Consider the following 21,670-nt stretch of genomic DNA (forward strand, 5'->3'; position numbering starts at 1 on the left):
ATATTTTTTGCATTTTTTTCTAAATATTTTAATGAATAGATTTTTGTGAATATTTTTATGAATATATATTCATGAATATTTTAATGAATATTTTGTGAATATATTTTTGCAGATATTTTATGAAGTTAATTTGTGTGGATATTTTAATGAATATATTTTTGTGATTTTTTATGAATATATAGTTTTGAATATTTTAATGAATATTTTTGTGAAAATTTTAATGAATATATTTTGTGAATATTTTAATGAATATTGTAATGAATATTTTGTGAATATTTTCTGCAAATATTTTTCTGAATATATATTTTGTGAATATTTTTCTGAATATATATTTTGCGAATATTTTAATGAATATATTTTATGAATATTTTATTGAATATATTTTGTGAATATTTTAATGAATATATTTTGTGAATATTTTAATGAATACTTTTCTGAATATTTTAATGAATATTTTGTGAATATTTTTTGCAAATAATTTTTCTGAATATGTATTTTGTGAATATTTTAATGAATATATTTTAATGAATATTTTGTGAATATTTTTGGAAATATTTTTCTGAATATATATTTTGCGAATATTTTTCTGAATATATTTTGCGAATATTTTACTGAATATATTTTGTGAATATTTTACTGAATATATTTTGTGAATATTTTACTGAATATTTTCTGAATATTTTAATGAATATTTTCTGAATATTTTTTGCAAATATTTTTCTAAATATATATTTTGTGAATATTTTACTGAATATATTAATGAATATTTTGTGAATATTTTTGCAAATATTTTTTCTGAATATATATTTTGTGAATATTTTAATGAATATATTTTAATGAATATTTTGTGAATATTTTTTGCGAATATTTTTCTGAATATATATTTTGTGAATATTTTTCTAAATATATATTTTGCGAATATTTTAATTAATATATTTTAATGAATATTTTGTGAATATTCTTTGCAAATATTTTTCTGATTATATATTTTGCGAATATATATATATGTCTTTTTCTGGAGCGCATGTCTGGCTGCAGAGAGGCAATGGTGACGTCACCCCGCAGTCCCCAGGAGGGCCGGCAGAGGGCGCGCGCGGGAGGGGGGAGCTCCGGAGGCACACGCTGCGCTGCTGCCTTTTGCGTCACTTCCGCTCTCGCTCGCGCAAAATGGCCGGCGGAAGCGAGCGGGCGGGAAGGGGCGTTGTTGTTGTTGTGGCGGCCAAGATGGCGGAGGGGACGGTGTTTTGGTGCGGGCTGTGCCGGCGCAGCGCCTTCGTGGGCCGCAGGAGGCACACCTTCAGCGCCGGGCACCAGCGCCGCCTCCGCGGGACCCTCGCCCGCCTCGCCCACAAAGCAAGCGCCCGCCTCGGCCTCCCTCCTGCCTCTCTCTTCCCCTTCGGCCTCCCTCCCTCGCTCCCTGCCTTCCTTCCTTCTTCTTGCTCCTCTTCTTCTTTCTCGTCTTCTTCTGGTCTCCTTCCTTTCTTCTTATTCCTCCTCCTCCTCTTCATCTTATGGCATCCTTTCTTTCTTCTCCTCCTTATGAACTTCTCCTCCTTCATATTCTTTCCTTCCTATTTCTCCTCCTTCTCTTCTGGTTTCCTTCCATTCTTCTCTTCTCTTTCCTTCTTTTTCTTCTGGCCTCCTCTTTTTCTTATGGTCTCCTTCCTTCCTTCTTCTCCTCTTCCTTCTTTTTATTCCTCCTCCTCGTCATCTTATGGCATCCTTCCTTTCTTCTTCCTTCTTTCGATCATCTTCTCCTCCTGCCTACCCCTCTTCCTCTTCTGATGGTTTCCTTCCTTCCTATTCCCCCTCTTCTTCTTTCTCATCTTCTTCTTATGATCCCCTTCCTTCCTTCCTTCTCTGGGCTCCTGTTACAAATTAAAGCTATTAAACCACACATTTAAAACATTATGATCTTCTTCTTATGATCTTCTTATCTTCCTTCTTCATATTCCTCCTCCTTTTCATCTTATGGCCTCCTTCCTTTCTTCTTCTCCCTCCTTCTTTCCTTCCTTCTTTCATTGCTTGCTTGCTCCTATCTTCTTCTTACTCCTCTTCTTCTTCTGGTCTCCTTCCTACCTTCCTTTTACTCTGGCTTCCTTCCTATTTTTCCCTCTTCCTCCTCCTCTTCCTCTTAAGGTCTCTTTCCTTTCTTCCTCTTCTCTTTCTTTCTTCTTTTGGTCTCCTTCCTTCTTTTCCTTCTTCTCTTCCATCTTCATCGTATGGCCTTCCTTTCCTCTTCTTCTTCTTCTTCTTCCTCCTCCTCCCTCCTTTTCTTTTCCTCCTCCTTCTCCTCTTCCTCTTCTGGTCTCATTCCTTCTTCTTGTGGTCATCTGCTTTATCTGGCTTCCTTCCTTCTTATTTCTCCTCTTGTTCTGGTCTCCTTCATCCCTTCTCCCTTCTTATGGTCTTCTTCTTGTGGTCTTCTCTTCATCTGGCTTCCTTCTATTTCTCCCTCCTCCTCCCGTTCTTATGGTCTCCATCCTTCCTATTCCTCCTCTTCTTTTTCTCATCTTTTATGGTCTCCTTCCATCCTTTTTATTCCTCTTCCTCCATCCTCTTCTGATGGTCTCCTTCCTTCCTATTCCCCCTCTTCTTCTTTCTCATCTTCTTCTTATCATCTTCTTCTCTTCCTTCTTCATATTCCTCCTCCTTTTCATCTTGTGGCCTCCTTCCTTTCTTCTTCTCCCTCCCTCCTTCCTTCCTTCCTTCCTTTTTATTTTTCCTCCTCTTCTTCTTTGGGTCTCCATCGTTCTTCTTGTGGTCTTCTCCTTCATCTGGCTTCCTCGTTATTATTTCTCCTCCTCTCCTTCTTATAGTCTCCTTCCTTCCTGTTCCTCCTCCTCTTCTTTCTCTCATCTTTTATGGTCTCCTTCCATTCTTTTTATTCCTCCTCCTCCCTTCTTCCTCATCTGATGGTTTCCTTCCTTCCTATTCCTCCTCCTCTTCTTTCTCGCCTTCTTCTTATGATCCCCTTCCTTCCTTCCTTCTCTGGGCTCCTGTTACAAATTAAAGCTATTAAACCACACATTTAAAACATTATTTCCAACGCATGCCCATATACATATTTTAAGCATTTCTGCAGTTTATTTATCTCTCCCTCTCTCTCTATGTATATATGTATATACATATAATATTTATACACAGATATATTTTCCAAGAATGTTCTACTGATACAAAACAGAGTAATAAAACACAAGTTAGCTACTCCCCATTTGTCAAAAACCTATAGCACGTACAAACCCTAAATACTTACAGCAACAGCCTTTATTGCAGTCAACAGAAACATGAAATACATAGTAAAATAGCACATGGTAAAAAAACGTGATTCATTGTAAGATAATTCTACCACAATACTGCATTTCTTCAGTTTCCTCCCACCCCCTCCCCCCAATATAGAAATATCTAAAAGCTGGTGCTTTGAAAATATATATCAATAAAGCTTCTGTCTTGGAGGCATCGAGATTCGTGTGTATCTTGCAATCGGTGGTGTCTTGGAATCGAAGAAATGCAGTATTTCAAACAGAACAGATCCTGTTATGAGACAGAAGTAGTTTTGGAGCACATCGGAACACAGTGGTGCTCCCGACAGAGAAAGGGCTGCTGATACAGGACATGGAAAGATAAAGCACCCTTTTTGTGTGACCTCTGCCCACTCCCACCGATAAATGTGGGGCCTGTGACACAGTTTGTGCAGCTAAAAAACAGGCTTCCTTCTTGATTGGGCTGGTGGTCTTGCATCCCTGGAGTTTAGGAATTAATGAGCAAGTGGGAGCGGAGATGGAAGGAAGAACTCTATTTCTAGAGAAGCCTGCCAACCTTTGGCCCTGTTTTGATTCTCCGCTCAGGTGGACGCGGCCCGGAAGATGCTGAAACACGCAGAAGTGGTGCCCTTTGACCCAGCGGAGCACGAGCGGCAGTTCTGGTGCGCCTGCTGCGGGCAGGAAGTGCGTCTGCACCTGAGCCATGGGTCCCTGGCGGTGCTGCATGGGGGCCTCCTGGAGCATCTGGCCAGGTGAGCAATGGAGGAGGATGAGAGGTTGTGAAAACATGGTTGCTCCAGTGTGCCTTCCCAGAATAAGAATAAGGATTATTGTCCTCAAACATTGATTTAGGATTGCCTGCGCGCCCTCATCTTTCTTTGAAAGCCCTACCCTAGTTATACCCTACCTTGTTCATGCCCAGCATTATTTTTTTAATTTTAAATTAGTACATTTGGCCCGGCCATAGGTTTTTTAATGCTTGTATGTTATTGTTTGTTGTTTATTTTTGTTTTGAGATTTATTTTACTGTTTTGTATTGATTATTTTGTTATTGCTGTCGTTTTATTGAGGTACTGCGGGCTTGGCCTCATGTAATCCACACCGAGTCCCTTGGGGAGATGGTAGCAGGGTACAAAAAAAGTATTATTGTTATTATTATTATTATTATTATTATTATTGAAGGGCTGGATTGGGAACGACAACCTGTTGCAGTGCAGACCCAGCCAAAGGGTGGGGGGCTTAGTCTCTGGGATTGGGAATTTGCCATGGGGCCAACTACCTTCTGAAGCAAGTTGACATTTCTCAGTTCCTCCCTTAGGCTGGGCTCAGTATTGGTTAACCCTGTTCCCATCAGTATTTTGACGGCTCAACAACTTGGAACAGCTCAGCAACAATATGACAGTGTAAATAATATGGACAATAATAAACATATAACCAATTTACAATTAAATCAAACAATAACAAAGCAAAATCAATATGATAGCAAAAACAAATGATATTAAATTGGCACAAGAAACATAATCCATAAATAAAAATAAGCAGTGGATTGTGTTTATTTATTTATTTGTTTAAAACACTTATATTCCACCCTTTTCACCCCGAAGGGTACTCAGAGCGGAGCACAACATATACATGGCAAACATTCAATGCCTGGGTACAATACATAAACATTAAAAAACATTTATCTAAATATTAAAATACACCATTTAAAATAACACAATTTAAAACCGTCCTAGCCATCCGCATCAAATCCAATTGGCCTGGTCATCTTTCCTTTATTGCCCTGTCCCGAAAGCTTGGTCCCAGAGCCAAGTTTTGACCATCCTTCTAAAGGACAGGAGGGAGGAGGCTGACCTGATCTCACCAGGAAGGGAGTTCCATAGCCTGGGAGCAATCACCGAAAAGGCCCTGTCTCTCGTCCCCACCAATCGCGGCTGTGCCAATGGCGGGACAGAGAGGAGGGCCTCCCCGGAGGATCTTAATCTCCGTGATGGTTAATAGGGGGATATGCGTTTGGACAGGTAATTTGGGCCGGGGCTGTTTAGGGCTTTCTAGGCCAAAGCCAGCACTTTGAGTGTTAGTGTTAACTAATACCGTTAAAAATAATTGATTCTGGTCTGAGTTTTATTCTTTGCAGATACATTGTTTTGTTTATTAGAGCCCTGTGCACCAATGGGAATTATTTTCCATACCAGCCCCTATCTCCACCACCATGAGAGCATTCAGGGTCTGTTTGTTTCCATCATTCATTGTGACTTTGCTGATATCACCTCCGTTTTCAAGCTGAAGTGTAGGTATTCTATAGATATCTTTTCAGAGCATGCAACAGTGTGGAAATTCCTCTCTCTTAGGGAAGTGTCACACAGTTGTACAATACAATCTCTCACCTGACTAGCATTATTAGGAACCTGTTCTTTCCCAACATGGCAGATCTTTCTTCTCTTTCAAGCCCCGGACACAAGAGAGGAGTCTCTGCCTTTTGGTGGGAGAACAAAGCTGACCCCAAGCTGAAGGCAAAATTCCTGGTGTCCCCTGAAGAATACGAACGGTGAGTGCAGTCTTTGCTGGGCTTTGCTATTTAGGATAGGGAAGGATCAGGAACATAAGTACCACCTGAACTGTGTTTGCCTTGGGCCGCCCAGGAACAAATGATGTGCTGACCTCTCCCTCCTTTTCCAGCTTCAAAGCATCACTCACCAAAGCGCTGGACGCTTATGAAGAAAAGGAAGACGAGGGCATCAAAGAGGTGAGGGTGGCACTCTGGGGGAGGCCGTGGGGTCTGCTCTCCTGCTCCGGAGACTCACTTTGCCCTCTTCCCGCTCTGATTTCAGGCGGCGGCCCGCATCCGAGAGGCCGAGCAGAGGCGCCAGGAGATGCTGCAGGCCCTCTTAGAGGTTGGTCTGCCCAGGTGGCCAGTGAGTGGGCAGTATCCACCATTTCAGGTCGCAGGTGCCTCTGTGGAGCCCACCCTCTCTCTCTCTCTAGTCCCAGCCCAGGAGGCACTAAGATCTCTACTGTATTTGCTCACCATATCTCACTAGGATGCAGGGGCATAAACATGTTGACCTGTTTCAGCATACAAAGCAGGGATGGGCCCCCAGGGTGGTTGTTGTGCCCTCTGAGGGTTGGAATTCTCTATTTCAGTGTTTCTCAACCTCCCTAATGCTGCGACCCCTTAATATAGTTCCTCATGTTGTGGTGACCCTCAACCATCACATAACTGTAATTTTGCTCCTGTTATGAATGGTACTGCAATTATCTGATAAGCAGGATGTATTTTCACTGGATCATATTTGGCACAAATACCCGATATACCCAAATTTGAATAGTGGTGGGATTGGTAGGAGCGGGGATTGATTGATTTTGTTATTTGGGAGTTCGAGTGGTTGGGATTTATAGTTCACCTACAATCTGAACTCCACCAAAGATGAAATCGAACCAAACCTGGCACAAAAAACTCCCATGGCTAACAGAAAACCCTGGAAGGGTTTGGTGGGCATTGACCTTGAGTTTGGAAGTTGTAGTTCACCTATATCCAGACATCACTCTGGACTCAATGTTGGATCTGGACCAAACTTGGCCCGAATTCTCAATATGCCCAATCGTGAACACTGATGGAGTTTGGGGAAACTAGACCTTGACATTTGGGAGCTGTAGTTGCTGGGATTGATAGTTCAACTACAATCAAAGAGCATTCTGAACCCCACCAACAATCGAATTGGGCCAAACTTCCTACACAGAATCCCAATGACCAACAGAAAATACTGTGTTTTCTGATGGTCTTTGGCGACCCCTCTCACACCCCCAGTGACCCCCTCAGGGGTCCTGACCCCCAGGTTGAGAACCTCTGCTCTATTTTCCTGTGTTTGGGATCCAATCTTCTCCCCTCTATTGGGAACCACTTCCAGATTGTTGTGGTGTGCATTCCATTCCCAACTCTCATCTACCCAAAGGCAATCCCTCCCTGTTAGGGGGTGGAAAGGGGCTCAAAAGGCCAGGGTTCCCAGTCCCTTCCATTTCAAGAGGGTTGGGGTTCATTTTGCCACAACCTGTAGCAGCCCTTCCTGCTCACCGCTTAGGATTCCACGCCAAGGGCTCCTATTGAACAATGATTAGTCTTGTCTCTTGGAACGAGTGTGTTTTTCCTGAATCAAACTCAGCCACAGAGGGAGACGGAGCCCTGTGATGGAGCAGCTGCTGCGGGCAATGGCTTGACTACGAGGCTCAGGTAAGACTTGCGTTGGGCATGATTGGGACCAGTACTGCTGAGGGATGCTCAGCTCTGAACACCATGGGAGCCATGCGCTCCTCTCCTGGTATGCAACTGTATTCTCAAATGCATGCACATGCTTCCTGCCCCAGGCTGAGACCTTTTCCTGTGTTGTAGTGACTCTGCTTTTGCCACGGATGAACAGGGACAGCCCCAGCCAAGCAGCAGCACCACCATGCGCCACGGAGGACGGCCTGGCTTCCTCCACAGGAGTGACCCTGAGCCAGACTGGCTGGAGTCAAGGCAGCCCTTAACTTTCATTGGCCACCAGGTGGGAAGAAAGGAAGGAGACCTCTTTCCTCATCTCTAGATCCTTCAAAACATGAATTGTGTCTAATTTGTGAGAGGCAGAGATGCTTCTTTGGCAGTGGCGCACAAAACCCTGACCTTTCCTGCTAAGGGCATCCAGATTGATGCATAAAAGTTGGGAGGAATTCCATGTTGAAAAGAGAACTCTTTTCCTTCAGTAATGTTGCTTAAGGAAGCTCATCTGTTATTTTTATTTCATTACTATGTTTTTATTAAGTATTTTATTTGATGTTATTGTTTTGTTTATATGTACTTTTGCTTTATTGTAATTTGTTTGGGCTTGGCTTAATGTTAGCTGTCCCGAGTCCCTTCGGAGAGATTTTTTATCGTGTCAGGAGCAAGCCAAACAGTTGTATTGCATTTTTTAACAAACAAACAAAACACAAAGTGTGCAAGCTTGGTAGTTGATTAAATGTCCTTTGATCAGTATCTGGCCTCTGGGAGTGCCTCTGGTGTTACCGCAAGGAGGTCCTCATTGTGCTTGTGGCAGGGCTCAGGGTGCATTGCAGCATTAAGTTTTATATTCTTAAAACTTAAAAGGTAGCGTAGAAGCCCGAAATGCAAAAAGCGAGATAGCAGATAGTGTTAGATTTAAGCTAGGAAAAATATGCCATCAAAATGGAAGCGATCCGCCATCTTGCGGATACGAGGGCCCTTGGGGGTTTCCGTATCCGCGGTTTGGAGGAGTGCAGATTCGGCCTCTCCGGAACGCCAGGAAGGCATTCCGGGCAGGCCTGCAGTCTCCAGCGGCCTGGAAAAGGTTAGTTTCATGCATTTGGATAGTTTCAGGCAAGAGAGAGACACAAAGTATCAAGCTAGAAAGTTAAAAAGTTGCAATTTCATTCATCTTTATTTAGGGATTTGTTACATTGTTGGAGGTAGCAAGGAAGTGAAAGGAGAGAGCACATGGCTGTATAGAGTCCCTGGTTGAGCTTGCTGTTGGGACACATTTCATCAGTTTGACTAAATTTGGCATCCAGGAACTGTGGAACTCCCTGCAGCTGGTCACACCAGCTTGAAGGCAGGGGCCTGAGATGCCCTCAACGACAGGCTCAGGTTACATTGCAGCAGGTGGTCAGTGGTTTGCTCTCCTCCACACTCGCATGTCGTGGACCCCACTTTGTGGCCCCATTTCTGAAGGTTGGCTCCGCATCTCATGGTGCCAGAGCGCAGTCTGTTCAGCGCCTTCCAAGTCGCCCAGTCTTCTGCGTGCCCAGGAGGGAGTCTCTAATCTGGTATCACCCATTGGTTGAGGTTCTGGGTTTGAGCCTGCCACCTTTGGACTCTCGCTTGCTGAGGTGTTCCAGCAAGTGTCTCTGTAGATCTTAGAAAACTATTTCTAGATTTAAGTCATTGACGTGCTGGCTGATACCCAAACAAGGGATGGGCTGGAGATGTCTCTGCCTTGGTCCTTTCACTATTGGCTGCTACTTCCCGGCGGATGTCAGGTGGTGCAATACCAGCTCAACAGTGCAATTTCTCCAGTGGTGTAGGGCGCAGACACCCCGTGATAATGCAGCATGTCTCATTAAGAGGTCCACATCCACTGTTTTAGTGTGGTGAGATGTGTTCCACACTGGGCATGCGTACTTAGCAGCAGAGTAGCATTGCGCAAGGGCAGGTGTCTTCACTGTGTCTGGTTGTGATCCCCAGGTTGTGCCAGTCAGCTTTCGTATGATATTGTTTCTTTGCTTGAAGTTCAGGCAGTGCTTCTTGTAGGTCAGAGCATGGTCCAGAGTGACTCTCAGGTATTTGGGTATTTGGTTGCTCCAGAAGCGACCAGAAGCAGAGAGATGATGGAAGGGTATAAATAAAGATTATTATTATTAGTAGTAGTATATTGTGAATCCTATTAATAGCAACTGTGGGTGCTTTTCTCTTCCTTCTAATGGCGCTCAAACAATTTTGTAACTTTTGTTTTTACTTGTTTTGAATACAGGACACAGCTAGCGGAGGCAACATTCACACAGGTGTGTCTGCAAAGATTTGCTGTAAACATCGCTGAGCATGGTTTTGTCCCTGTGATATCAGAGATAGAAATACTCCAGATTGACAAGAGAAGGATCGTGGTCCTCGTTGCATCTGGAGTAGTCACTTCCCTCTTCTCCCTTCCTCTTAAAGAAGGGAATGCAATAATTCTGCGTTTGCTTTGCCTTTGGTGTAAAAGAAATGCTGTGCTGACCTCCCCTTTGGTTCTTTAGGTGCCAAACCCCCTTGGATGATGGAAGAGGAGGAGGAGGAGGAAGAGGGGGCAAGTCAGGGGCAGATTGGGCCTTCTTATGAGGAATTCCTCAAGGAAAGTGAGTATCTCCGAGACTGTCTGCAAGCCGAATCTTCCTGGCATTGGCCCAAGTGCTAGAAACCAAGGCTGTATATCTGTGACTGAACAAGACTCTCTCCTTCTCCCTTTCAAAGAAGAGAAGCAGAAGCTGAAGAAACTCCCTCCCAATCGCGTGGGCGCCAACTTTGACCACACTTCGGAGACAGGAGAGGGCTGGCTTCCTTCCTTTGGACGGGTCTGGAACCACGGCCGCAGGTGGCAGTCCAGGTATGCAGCATGCTGTGTATGTCGGATTCCTGCACACTCTGAACACCCCAGTATATTAATGGTGCTTTCAGCAGAAACGGGTTGTAACTTTTGACAGCTAAACCAGTACGAATTGTTTGTTTGGTAAACTAAAGGCAGTGATTGTGTAGCTAGCTGCCTTTTCAAAATAGTGGTTGCTTTTACAAGTTTGTTTCGGTATGCAAATATATACTTAAACAAACATAGTGCGGTATTTTAGGAAATTACATTTCCTCAAGTATATCTAACTCTAGTTTACAACTTACAGCAAAACTATTTTTTTAAATGAGAATGGATTATAATGCACTGAAACTGGCACTAAAAACTTATTTTCAAAGTTAAAAAGATGCCACAGGCTCCCTTTTCATTCTCGCTGTCTTGAAGCCAAACTTGGGCCTTGTTTGCCTTTTGTGCAAGACCTTTGCCAATTTCCTTTCAGTTGCAAAGAGCTTTTGCCTCCTCCTTCTTTTCAAGTAAGTGGCCGTGCATGGAATCCTAATTCTACTTGGAATGCATATTTAAGGAAGCAAACAGGAAGACTACAGTTGATGCACAAAAGGCCGGTCCTTCTGTTGACTCATCTAACTTACTCTCATGGGTTATGTTTTTTTCCCTAGGCATCAGTTCAAAGCTGAAGCAGGAGACAAACCCCGAAGTAAAAGGAAGGAGCCAAAAACAGAGTGAAGAGAAGGGAACGTCTCCTGCCTCCAGTTCCTCTCTGTTCATTCAATTGCAAAAGAGATGTATTGACATTATCATTAGGAAAACCCAAGGGAGTTTTAAACTTTGGTTACAATTAGATTTTATATTCACAGCAGTTTGGAGTTTTCCTCTTGAGACCAATTGGCATGTGCTCCTATTTATAACTATATAACTTGTATTAAATTTTATGTTGAGACTTCAGTAAATGTGTGTGTTTCCACAAGAGCCTCAAAAGCAAAATTACAATCTTCTCCCAGACCATTTAATTTGTTTTGCTCCACGTGATAATGTATTCTGTGCCTTTTGATTATGCAAATAAAGATGTCACAACTTGTATTCTCCATTTGGTCCCTACGTATGTAAGTCCATGTTATCATACTGCAGCCCAGTCATGGGAAGAGACACATTTCAGCCCAAGCTCATATCATGACGCATGTTAAGGAATTGAAACTATTTTATTTTTTTGTAAATATACAGAAGAGTCAAAAAGCCATTGGTGGACCTGCAAAACAAACAGAGGACTAATCAGAACTGTGTAACCACTGAAGGGATGGTCAATGCATTAGGAGCCCAAGAGGTTGGGAGTCCATTGGGGGGGCGCTGCTCACCTTTTCAGGCCTCCTCCCCAGCGGCTGGGGCATCGCCTCCCTTGGTGTTTCGGGTGTAGATGACCTGGGCTCTGTGCTTGGACACCAGCTTGATCAGGCCTGTTGAGGGCACAAAACAGTTCACATGAGTAAGAGCACACCACACAGGCACCAACTTGTATACAACAATTGCACTATGAAACAATTTTTGTTCCTGGATTATAATTGTCATTTCCTAATTGGTTCTAACCATAAAAATATGCAAAATGTTTATTAAACTGCAAAAACACTGTCTTTGAGGTGAGGGACATCCTGCAGCAGCACATTTTGCTACAGTTTTTCAATGAATATCTCATAGAGTCTCAGCCAATTCAACCTAGTTTGTGGCAGCCACAAAAACAAAGTTTCTGAAGGAGAAAAACTCCTTTTAAAGTAAGGACTGAACAATTAAACAGGAAATAACACTTTCAGACCACATTTTTTCAAATTTTGTTACAAAGTGTTAAGCTCAATTCCACAATCCCCGTTTTAATGACCCCCCCCCCCTCCGCAAATAACCTTCTCCTTTTATCTCACCCGTTTTTAATCAGTTTTTAACATCATTTTCTTGCACATGTAGCCGCCCATTGTCACTGTGACTATGTTTATTGTAATCTTATATTGTTAATGTATTCATATGTTTTATGTAATTATGTTGTTGTTCATTGCATGTGTTTTTGGTTTTATTTTGCTGTATTTGTTGGTTGGGCTTGGCCTCATGTAAGCCGCCCCGAGTCCCCATTGGGGAGATGGTGGTGGGGTATAAATAAAGTGTATTATTATCATCATCAAGATTAATGACTGGACCAATGCCATGCTTCATAAATGGAGAGCATGGTTCGCTGGGTAGATTCCGGTGCTTAACAAGCCCCAGCCTAGTGCTGCAAAGCAGCAAGCGGATCCCTCTCTCAAGCGGTAGCTCTTTGACCTGAACAGCCTTCAATAGCAGCACCTTTAAGGAAGGGAACTGTATGCGGAGCGTCCCCAGGGAAGAGGCGTGCCTCCGGGCGGTGCCTACCTTTGCTGAGCAGCTCCTGGAGGGCGGCCCTGGCCAGGGAGCCCCGGATCTTGAGCCGCTCGGAGACCACGGCCGGCGTGATGAGCTTGTAGTTGGGCACCTCCTTGCAGAGCTTGTCGTAGGTGGCTTTGTCAAAGAGCACCAGGTTGTTCAGCTTGTCCCTCACTTTCCCCTTGGACCACTTCTGCTCGGGAAAAAGAGGAAAGAAGGCTGCCTTAGAGACAGGGAACAAACACACAGGACCCTGGCTGACTAGGCACAGCCAGGCCAGCCACCTGATTGGTGGAAGCTGCCAGCGTTTCCCTGTATTGTGATGAAGGAGCTGAGATCTCACAAGTGAAATGTATTAGTAGTTTTGAGAATGGGTTAAAGAGAGGGGAGGTGGGAGCAAAGAGTGAAGGAATTTGAAAAGAGATCGTGTTGCCAGGGACTGGGGAAAAAGAGGAGTGAGAGAGATCAAAACGACCTCAAAGAGATGGAAAGAAACCAGATTGTTTTGGAACCAAGACCGAGAGAAACAAGAGACGTCGAATCAGAAGGGCAGAGCCGGGAGGGAAAAGGTGCTGGCAAGAGTGTGCGCACGTCTTTACGTCAATCTGACCCTGGTCCGCTATGCAACCCACCATGCAGATCAGTCTAATATGGTGCTCAACTATTATACAATCACCTGATGATGCTTGTCTGCAAATTTATAGTATGATAGAGCTGGAAGGGACCACACGAGTCATCGAGTCCAACCCCCTGCCATGCAATTCAAAGTGCTGGCTTTAGCCTACAAAGCCCTAAACAGCCCCTGCTTATCTGTTCGAATGTATCTCTCCTTACGAACCATCTAGGAATTTAAGATCTTCTGGGGAGGCCCTGCTCTCTGTCCCACCTTCTTCACAGGTTCAGTTGGCGGGGACGAGAGACAGGGTTTTCTCAGTGGTGGCCCCTCGGCTGTGGAACACCCTCCCTAGGGACATTAGATTGGCCCCTACTCTCTTAGTATTTCGTAAAAAAGTCAAAACCTGGCTCTGTGAGCAGGCTTTCTCAAATGCAGTGTAGCAGATAACTTCTTGACCTCAGAACGACTGGACAATTGTGACTGGATAACGATTCTTGGTATTGAGATGTGGAGGATTTTTGCTTTTATCGATTTTACCGTTTATGGAATTTTATGTATGTTCTATGCTTTTAACTGTTTTTATATTATTGTGACATTGAATTGTGCCGTTTTGCAAACTGCCCTGAGTCGCCCTCGGGCTGAGAAGGGCGGAATAGAAATAGAGCAAATAAACAAACAATAAATGCAGGTCAACTTTAAATACTGGAGGGATTTTTTTGGGGGGGGGGAGGATTGACCTTGGAAGTTATAGTTCACCCATATCCAGAGAGTCCTATGAACCCAACCAATGATGGATCTGGATCAAATTTGACAATGACCCATGACAACCGACTTTAAATATTGGAGGGATTTGGGGTCAGGGGGATTGACCTTGGATGTTGGGAGTTATAGTTCACCCATATCCAGAGTCCTATGAACCCAACCGATGATGGATCTGAACCAAACTTGGCACACAGAACCATCATGATCAACTTTAAATACTAAAGGGGGGAATTGACCTTGGATGTTGGGATATATAGTTTGCCCACATTCATGGATATTATTCTTGGAAGCTTTCAAAAAGAGGTTGGATGACCATCTGTCAGTGTAAGCCGCCCTGAGTCCCCCCCGGGGTGAGAAGGGCGGGGTATAAGTGAATGAAATAAAATAAATAATACTTTGTGCTTTCCTGCATGGCAGGGACTTGGAACATGCGGTCTCTTCCAACTCTATGATTCTATGAATGTTTGGGGCCAGGAGAGGCTGGGGGTCGAGGCCTGGGAGGGCTCACCTTCTTCTTGGCCTTCCCTCCGGACTTGTTGACGGGGTCCTTGTCCTTCTTGGCCGACTTGCCCGCATCCTTCTTCTTCTTGTCGTCCTTGGGTGGCTGAGGAGAGGAGGAGGAGGAGGAGAAGTGAGGCCTACTATTACTACTACAGAGCTGAAGCCTACGACTAGTATTATTTATCTGAGAAGTCTATATCCGGGCTGTCTTTGAGCACAGAGCTACAGCAGAACAAAAAAGCATACAGCACAACCCACAGAATCATAAACATTTGCAGCAGGAAACACAGTTAAAATCATATCAACATTAAAAGCAGACTACTACTACTAAAGGCCTATTACTACTACACACAAGGCTGCTACTAGTACTACACAAGTGACGCCCACAACTACTACATGCCTATTACTACTACACACGAGGGCCACTACTACTACTACACAAGTGAGGTCTACTACTACAAACCTATACTACTACACATGAGAATTGTTACTACTACAGAAGTGAGGCTTATTAGTACTACATGTGAGGACTGCTACTACTACTACTACAGAGGTGAGGCCTACTACTACAGGCCTCTCACTATTATAAGAGAATTGCTCCTACTACAGAAGTGAGGCCTATTACTACTACACATGAGGACTGCAGGCCTATTACTACTACACACAAGGGTTGCTACTACTACTATACCAGTGAGGCCTACTGCTACTACAGGCCTACTGCTACTACACACGAGGGCTACTAGTACTACACAAGTGAGGCCTATTACTACTACTACACATGAGAATTGCTACTATTACAGAAGTGAGACCTATTACTACTAGACGTGAGGACTGCTACTACTACAGGCCTATTACTGCTACGTGTGAAAATTGCTACTACTACAGAAGTGAGGCTTATTACTACTACACGTGAGGGCTACTACAGAAGTGAGGCTTAATACTACTACACGTGTGGGCTACTACTACTACTATAGAAGTGAGGCCTACTACTACTACTACAGGCCTATTACTACTACTACGTGTGAAAATTGCTACTACTATAGAAGTGAGGCCTATTACTACTACATGTGAGGACTGCTGCTACTACTACTACTACAGAGGTGAGGCCTACTACTACTTCAGGCCTATTACTACTACTACACGTGAGGGCTGCTACTACTACTACTACTACACAACTGAGGCCTACTCCTACTTCTACTACTAGGACGAAGCCTACTACTCGCTTTCCCTCTCCTTGGGGCCTACCATGGCGGCGAAGGCGAGGTCTGGAGAAGAGCGGCTGCTCCTTCAGCGGCTTCCGGCCAGAAAGGAAGGCGCGGCGTGGGACAGGGCAGGAAACCCCGTCGGAAAAGGCGCCACTTCCGGTGCGGGCGCCGGAAGGGGCGGGGCCTCTCGCGGAAGCGGAAGTCTCGGCATCAGGAACATCAGCAGCCACAACATCCGGCGGAAAAGGACCCACTTCCGGTGCGGGCGCCGGAAGGGGCGGGGCCTCTCGCGGAAGCGGAAGTAGCTTGAGCAGCATCAACATCCGGTCTCCCCCTCAGCTGGGCCATGGCCATCTTCAGCGTGTTCGTGGTGAACAAGGCGGGCGGGCTGGTCTACCAGCTGGAGCACTACGCCCCGCGCGCCGAGGCCGAGAAGACCTTCTCCTTCCCGCTCGAGCTCGTCCTCCGCCCGCACGACGAGCGCCTCCTCGTCGCCTTCGGGCAGCGCGACGGCATCCGCGGTGAGGCCTAGCTCACCCCCCCCAAGGACTCCAACTCCCACCATTCCCAACAAACTCCCTCAGGCCCCATGGACTCCAACTCCCACCATTCCCAACAGCCTCCCTCAGGCCCCTTGGACTCCAACTCCCATCATTCCCAACAGACTCCCTCAGGCCCCTTGGACTCCAACTCCCATCATTCCCAACAGCCTCCCTCAGGCCCCTTGGACTCCAACTCCCACCATTCCCAACAGACTCCCTCAGGCCCCTTGGACTCCAACTCCCACCATTCCCAGCAGCCTCCCTCAGGCCCCTTGGACTCCAACTCCCACCATTCCCAACAGCCTCCCTCAGGCCCCTTCCTTTTCCCCTTCAGCCGCTTAAGCGGCTGAGGGGCAAAGGAAACGGCCTGAGGGAGGCTGTTGGGAATGATGGGAGTTGGAGTCCAAAACACTTAGAGGGAGGGAGGGCCAAGGTTGGCCCAGGCCTATTCTCAGCTCTCACCTTGCAATGTTTAGGTGTTGACATTTTAATTTTTGTGATATCATTGTTTAATTTTCATGGTATTTATTTATTTATCGTGTCATCCGCAACCAGAACATTGTATCACATTTCTAACAGAACAAAACAAACAAACAGATAAAAAACAACAACACAAAATTTGCAAACTTGGTAGCTGAATAGATGTCCTTTGGCCAGTATCTGGTCATTTGGAGTGCTTCTGGTGCTTCTGGAGTGCCTCCATTGTGCATGTGGCAGGGCTCAGGGTGCATTGCAGCAGGTGGTCAGTGGTCTGCTCTTCTCCACACTCACATGTCATGGATTCAACTTTGTGGCCCCATTTCTTGAGGTTGGCTCTGCATCTCGTGGTGCCAGAGCACAGTCTGCTCAGTGCCTTGCAAGTCACCCAGTTTTCTGTGTGCCCAGGGGGGAGTCTCTCATCTGGTATCACCCATGGATTGAGGTGCTGGGTTTGAGCCTGCCACTTTTGAACTCTCGCTTGCTGAGGTGTTCCAGCTGTGTGGAAGGGGCCCCAGTTTTAAGTAGATAATGCGGTATTTTCCACTATGATATTCTGGGTTATATGGCTTTGTGTAAGAGACCTGGGGCCCTTTCCATACCACTGTATAAAATCCCACAATATCTGCTTTGAACTGGGTTATATGGCAGTGTGGAATAGTGTTCTTATTCAAGGGAAGGCCTGACCAAAACAGAACAGAGTGAGGCTGTGACTTCCTGTGGCTCTTTTTGTTGGACTTTTGAGCTGCTGTGTCACGCTGTGGTCTCACATCCCGTTGTCTCCATTCCTTCTGCAGTGGGGCATGCAGTGCTGGCCATCAACGGGGCAGAGGTGAGCGGGCGCTTCACGGCCGATGGGAAGGACGTCCTGGAGTTCCTGGCCAACCCAGCCAACTACCCGGTCTCCATCCGCTTTGGCCGCCCACGCCTCTCCTCCAATGAGAAGCTCATGCTGGCCTCCATGTTCCACTCGTGAGTCAAATGGAAGTGCATAGGGAGGGAGGAAAACAGTGATCTGCGCACAGAGGCAACCCCTCTTCCTCCTTCTTTGCTCCCTCCACAGGTTGTTTGCCATCGGGTCCCAGCTCTCTCCGGAGCCCGGCAGCTCGGGCATCGAGATGCTGGAGACGGACACCTTCAAGCTCCACTGCTTCCAGACCCTGACAGGTATCTTCCCCATTGAATGCTTGTGGACTACCTGAAACATGGGGGGCCCTCTGAGCCCCTCTCTCCATAGGTCACAATGCAAATCATCTGTCTTGGGACCCACAACCAGTCCTGGAGACTCTCATGTGTTCATTCATACACACACAATATATATATAGGCAGTCCCCAAACTAAGATAGGCTCTGTAGGTTTGTTTTTAGGTTGAACTAGCTGTCCTCTGCCATGTATTGCTGTGGTCCAGTCTGTGTATATGTGTTTTGTGTGTGTATATATGAGTATATGTATGTATATATGTGTGTGTGTGTTTGTCTATGTATGTGGTTTTGCGCATGCGTTGTGATGCTTTTTTTTTGTTTTTTGGCTTTTAAAGTCTCTTCTGCTGTGCTTTTCAGTGTTTTTATGAGTGATGGTCACTCGTTGGTCTGATAGGTGCATTGTGTCCAAATTTGGTGTCATTTCGTCCAGTGGTTTTTGAGTTATATTAATACCACAAACGAACATTACATTTTTATTTATATAGAAGATGTTTTGTGCATGCGCTGTAGCGTTTCTTGGCTTTTAAAGTCTCTTCTGCTGTGTTTTTCAGTGTTTTTATGAGAGATGGTCATTTGTTGGCCTGATCGATATAGTGTGTCCAAATTTGATGTCAATTCGTCCAGAGGTTTTTGAGTTATGTTAATCCCACAAACGAACATGACATTTTTATTTATATAGAGATATACCCTGTGAAGGGGAGATGCTGGTGATGAACTCATGTCTTTGTTTTAAAGTGCAACTCCAGCCATATATATATATAGAGAGAGAGAGAGAAAGAGAGAGAGAGAATGAACGAGCATGCTTTGGATAGCATAGGGAAGGGTTAACACCACTGTGGTGTTTCCTTTGCTGTCTTTTCCCCATTCAGAAGATTTCCCCTCCCTTTCTGCCCCTGTGGTCATTGGATTTTGGAAATATGACTTGTGGAAACAAGGATCAGAGAGAGATCTTTAGTGGAAACCCTTTTCCTCCATGATAATTACTCGGGAGTGAATTTCCCTTCTTTTACTTCTTGTTATCTCACCCTTGTTCTTAACTGTGAGTTATTACTGGACCTGGAAGAGTGGGGCCATTGATAGTTTCGCCTGTATGGATCTCTTCCATCTCATGTTTGACCAGTTGGACAGCAAACGTATTCTCCCAGTAAGCTAATAAGCAGTCTAGACGTGTGCCGTTCTGGATCTGTATTAAGAACAGCGGTGATCGCATCTCTAAATTTACTGTAAATATGGCAGTGGAAACAGAAACAATCCTGATGTGATTCCATCTTTTTGTTTGCCTTCTATTGCCACTGGTGGAGACGGAGGCATATTATGAAATAGCAAAGAAGTTATTCTGCAGCTCAGTTTCTAAACTACACAAAGCCAGGAGTGGGTTCAGTTCTGTTGACCTAAAACTGACACACTTGTGTTTAGTGAGCCAAGGGGAACATGGCTTGTAGGATCCATGATATTGTGCCTTGATAGTATGGATACTGCAGTCTGTGTTCCCCAAAATGTTTCCATCGCATTGCATGAGCCAATATTCCCTGTTGTCTCTTCAGGGATCAAGTTTGTGGTGCTTGCTGACCCCCGGCAGTCAGGGATAGATGCCCTCCTGCGCAAGATCTACGAGATCTATTCCGACTTTGCGCTGAAAAACCCTTTCTACTCCTTGGAGATGCCGATCAGGTAGGAATCCACTCTAGATCTCCATCACTCCTGAAATACTGACACATTTCTAAAGTGTCTGGTTTTATTAGGCTATACTTGAACTAAGATTCCATGTAAAATCTAGTGCACATCTGCCAAAGTCAAGGCTGATAGGCCAAATCCATCCCACCATGTGCTTTTATGAGGCCCTCCAGATGCTGGACTCCAACTCCTGTTTTCCTCATCATTGGGTATCATGATGAGAGCTGGGATACAGTAACGGCTCGAAGGCTGCCGCTGGTTTTGCTTAGTCAGGAAAGAGGGGTTTGATTTTAGATCCAAAGCTTGCAGATATGATGCTTGACTTTAAAATGCCATTTAACCTTTCCCCAAACTCAGAGCCACAAGGGCTGTTGGGTTACAATTACCATTATTGGTAACTGTAACCCAACAGATGTTGATTTTTATTGTTTCTATTGTGGTTTTATGTTTTAATGTTTGATTTGCACTTTGTAATTATGTGTACTGACTTGTAAACCGCCTTGAGTGGCTGATAAGGCTGAGAAAGGCGGTATGCAAGTATAGTACAGCTTACTTATCCAAACATATCTCTCTCTACGTTCCACCTCGTAATTTAAGATCTACTGGGGAGGCCCTGCTCTCGGTCCCACCAGCGTCACAAACACGTCTGGTGGGGATGAGGGACAGGGTCTTCTCAGCAGTGGCCCCCCGCTTGTGGAATTCGCTCCCCGGTGAGATTAGATCGGCGTCCTCCCTCCTCACTTTTAGGAAAAAACTAAAGTCGTGGTTTTGGAGCCAGGCTTTTGGCTAGTGGACATAGCGGCATTTAAACACTGAACCAGACCACAGGATTATGACAATTGGAAACAGATATGTGATTCTGATTAGGCGACTATGTTAGTATATGAGTATGCGATTTTAATTAATGTTATTGTTAATTTTCTATGTATTTTATTTTATGTTGTTGTATTGATATTATGGCATTGAATTGTTGCCCATGTAAGCTGCCCTGAATCCCCCCTCGGGGGTGAGAAGAGCGGAGTAGAAGCGATGTAAATAATAATAAAATAAAATAATAAATAAATAAATATTATCCTTACATGGCAGATAACCAAAAGTGATGGAGACTGTCATTCAATAACACTTGAGGACCCAAACTGGGTGAAAAGAAAAGACAATCAACCATTATGTAAAAATAATTCTAGTTGGCCCCCTCTCTCTGTCTCCATGGATCCAATGGTCCTTTGAAGGCAGCCATAATGAGGCTGATGAGGCCCTCAGTGGAAATGAGGCATGAAGGTGATACACGCACCCACTATATCTCTGAACTTCAGCATGTTGCTGGGAATTTCATATTTCAGGAAAACTTAGTGGTGTTGCCAGGTTTTCTCCCATTGAGCTAGCTTATTTTCAACCTGAATTTTGGAGGAAGGCACCTAGGGAGCTTGCCAGTCAGTATACCTTTGTGGAGCGTGAATGCCACCATCCCTGCTTTTCCCCTTTGACTATTTCAGGTGCGAGCTCTTTGACCAGAACCTGAAACTAGCCCTTGAAGTCGCAGAGAAAGCAGGACCCTTTGGGCCAGGATTATAGGATGTTTCTGTTGGACTTGCACCCGATGGACTTTTCCGGGAATCGCTGCCTCTTGGGACAGAGGTCAAGGCCCAGTTCTGGAGGCCTGAAACCACCATTGTTGTGTTGATGGGCCTTCAACCACAGAAGAGAGCAGCAGACTGGCACCTCAGGAGCGGAAAAGGCGGCTGCACAACTTCTTAAATATGTACATTCTATATGTATATGATATATGTGTGTCTGTTATATTGTACTATTAATTTAAGACTGGAATATTATGCCTTGTTTGCAGAAATGAAGCATTTTGCAATGGACGTGTGGGAATTGATTTCTGAACAGTTGACACACCATCTGTTGGCTCAGTATCCAGGAAGCAGGAAGTGGAATACTCTGTA

At 44.8% G+C, this 21,670-nt stretch overlaps 3 protein-coding genes across 3 annotated transcripts; 2 read left to right on the forward strand and 1 right to left on the reverse strand.

Moving 5' to 3' along the window:
• The first annotated feature begins 1,186 nt into the window (after positions 1–1,186).
• Positions 1,187–11,451, forward strand: CENATAC (centrosomal AT-AC splicing factor). The gene is made up of 11 exons (XM_060787634.2): positions 1,187–1,353; positions 3,849–4,015; positions 5,713–5,811; positions 5,943–6,009; positions 6,095–6,157; positions 7,424–7,491; positions 7,651–7,804; positions 9,782–9,812; positions 10,044–10,142; positions 10,258–10,390; positions 11,026–11,451. Exons 1-11 carry the CDS (start codon positions 1,225–1,227, stop codon positions 11,090–11,092), a joined length of 1,077 nt encoding a protein of 358 aa, XP_060643617.2. The 5' UTR covers positions 1,187–1,224; the 3' UTR covers positions 11,093–11,451.
• Positions 11,452–11,546: 95 nt separating this feature from the next.
• On the reverse strand, positions 11,547–15,985 carry RPS25 (ribosomal protein S25). The gene is made up of 5 exons (XM_060787636.2): positions 15,870–15,985; positions 14,632–14,727; positions 12,755–12,938; positions 11,719–11,817; positions 11,547–11,612 (listed from the first exon to the last, which is right to left on the reverse strand). The coding sequence occupies exons 1-4, from the start codon at positions 15,870–15,872 to the stop codon at positions 11,723–11,725; spliced, it is 378 nt and encodes a 125-aa protein (XP_060643619.1). The 5' UTR covers positions 15,873–15,985; the 3' UTR covers positions 11,547–11,612; positions 11,719–11,722.
• Positions 15,986–16,117: 132 nt separating this feature from the next.
• TRAPPC4 (trafficking protein particle complex subunit 4) lies at positions 16,118–21,589 on the forward strand. The gene is made up of 5 exons (XM_060787635.2): positions 16,118–16,350; positions 17,646–17,820; positions 17,912–18,015; positions 19,595–19,721; positions 21,218–21,589. The coding sequence occupies exons 1-5, from the start codon at positions 16,176–16,178 to the stop codon at positions 21,294–21,296; spliced, it is 660 nt and encodes a 219-aa protein (XP_060643618.1). The 5' UTR covers positions 16,118–16,175; the 3' UTR covers positions 21,297–21,589.
• Positions 21,590–21,670: the final 81 nt, after the last annotated feature.

Source organism: Anolis sagrei, chromosome 7 (assembly GCF_037176765.1).
Source record: "Anolis sagrei isolate rAnoSag1 chromosome 7, rAnoSag1.mat, whole genome shotgun sequence".
NCBI lineage: Eukaryota > Metazoa > Chordata > Lepidosauria > Squamata > Dactyloidae > Anolis > Anolis sagrei.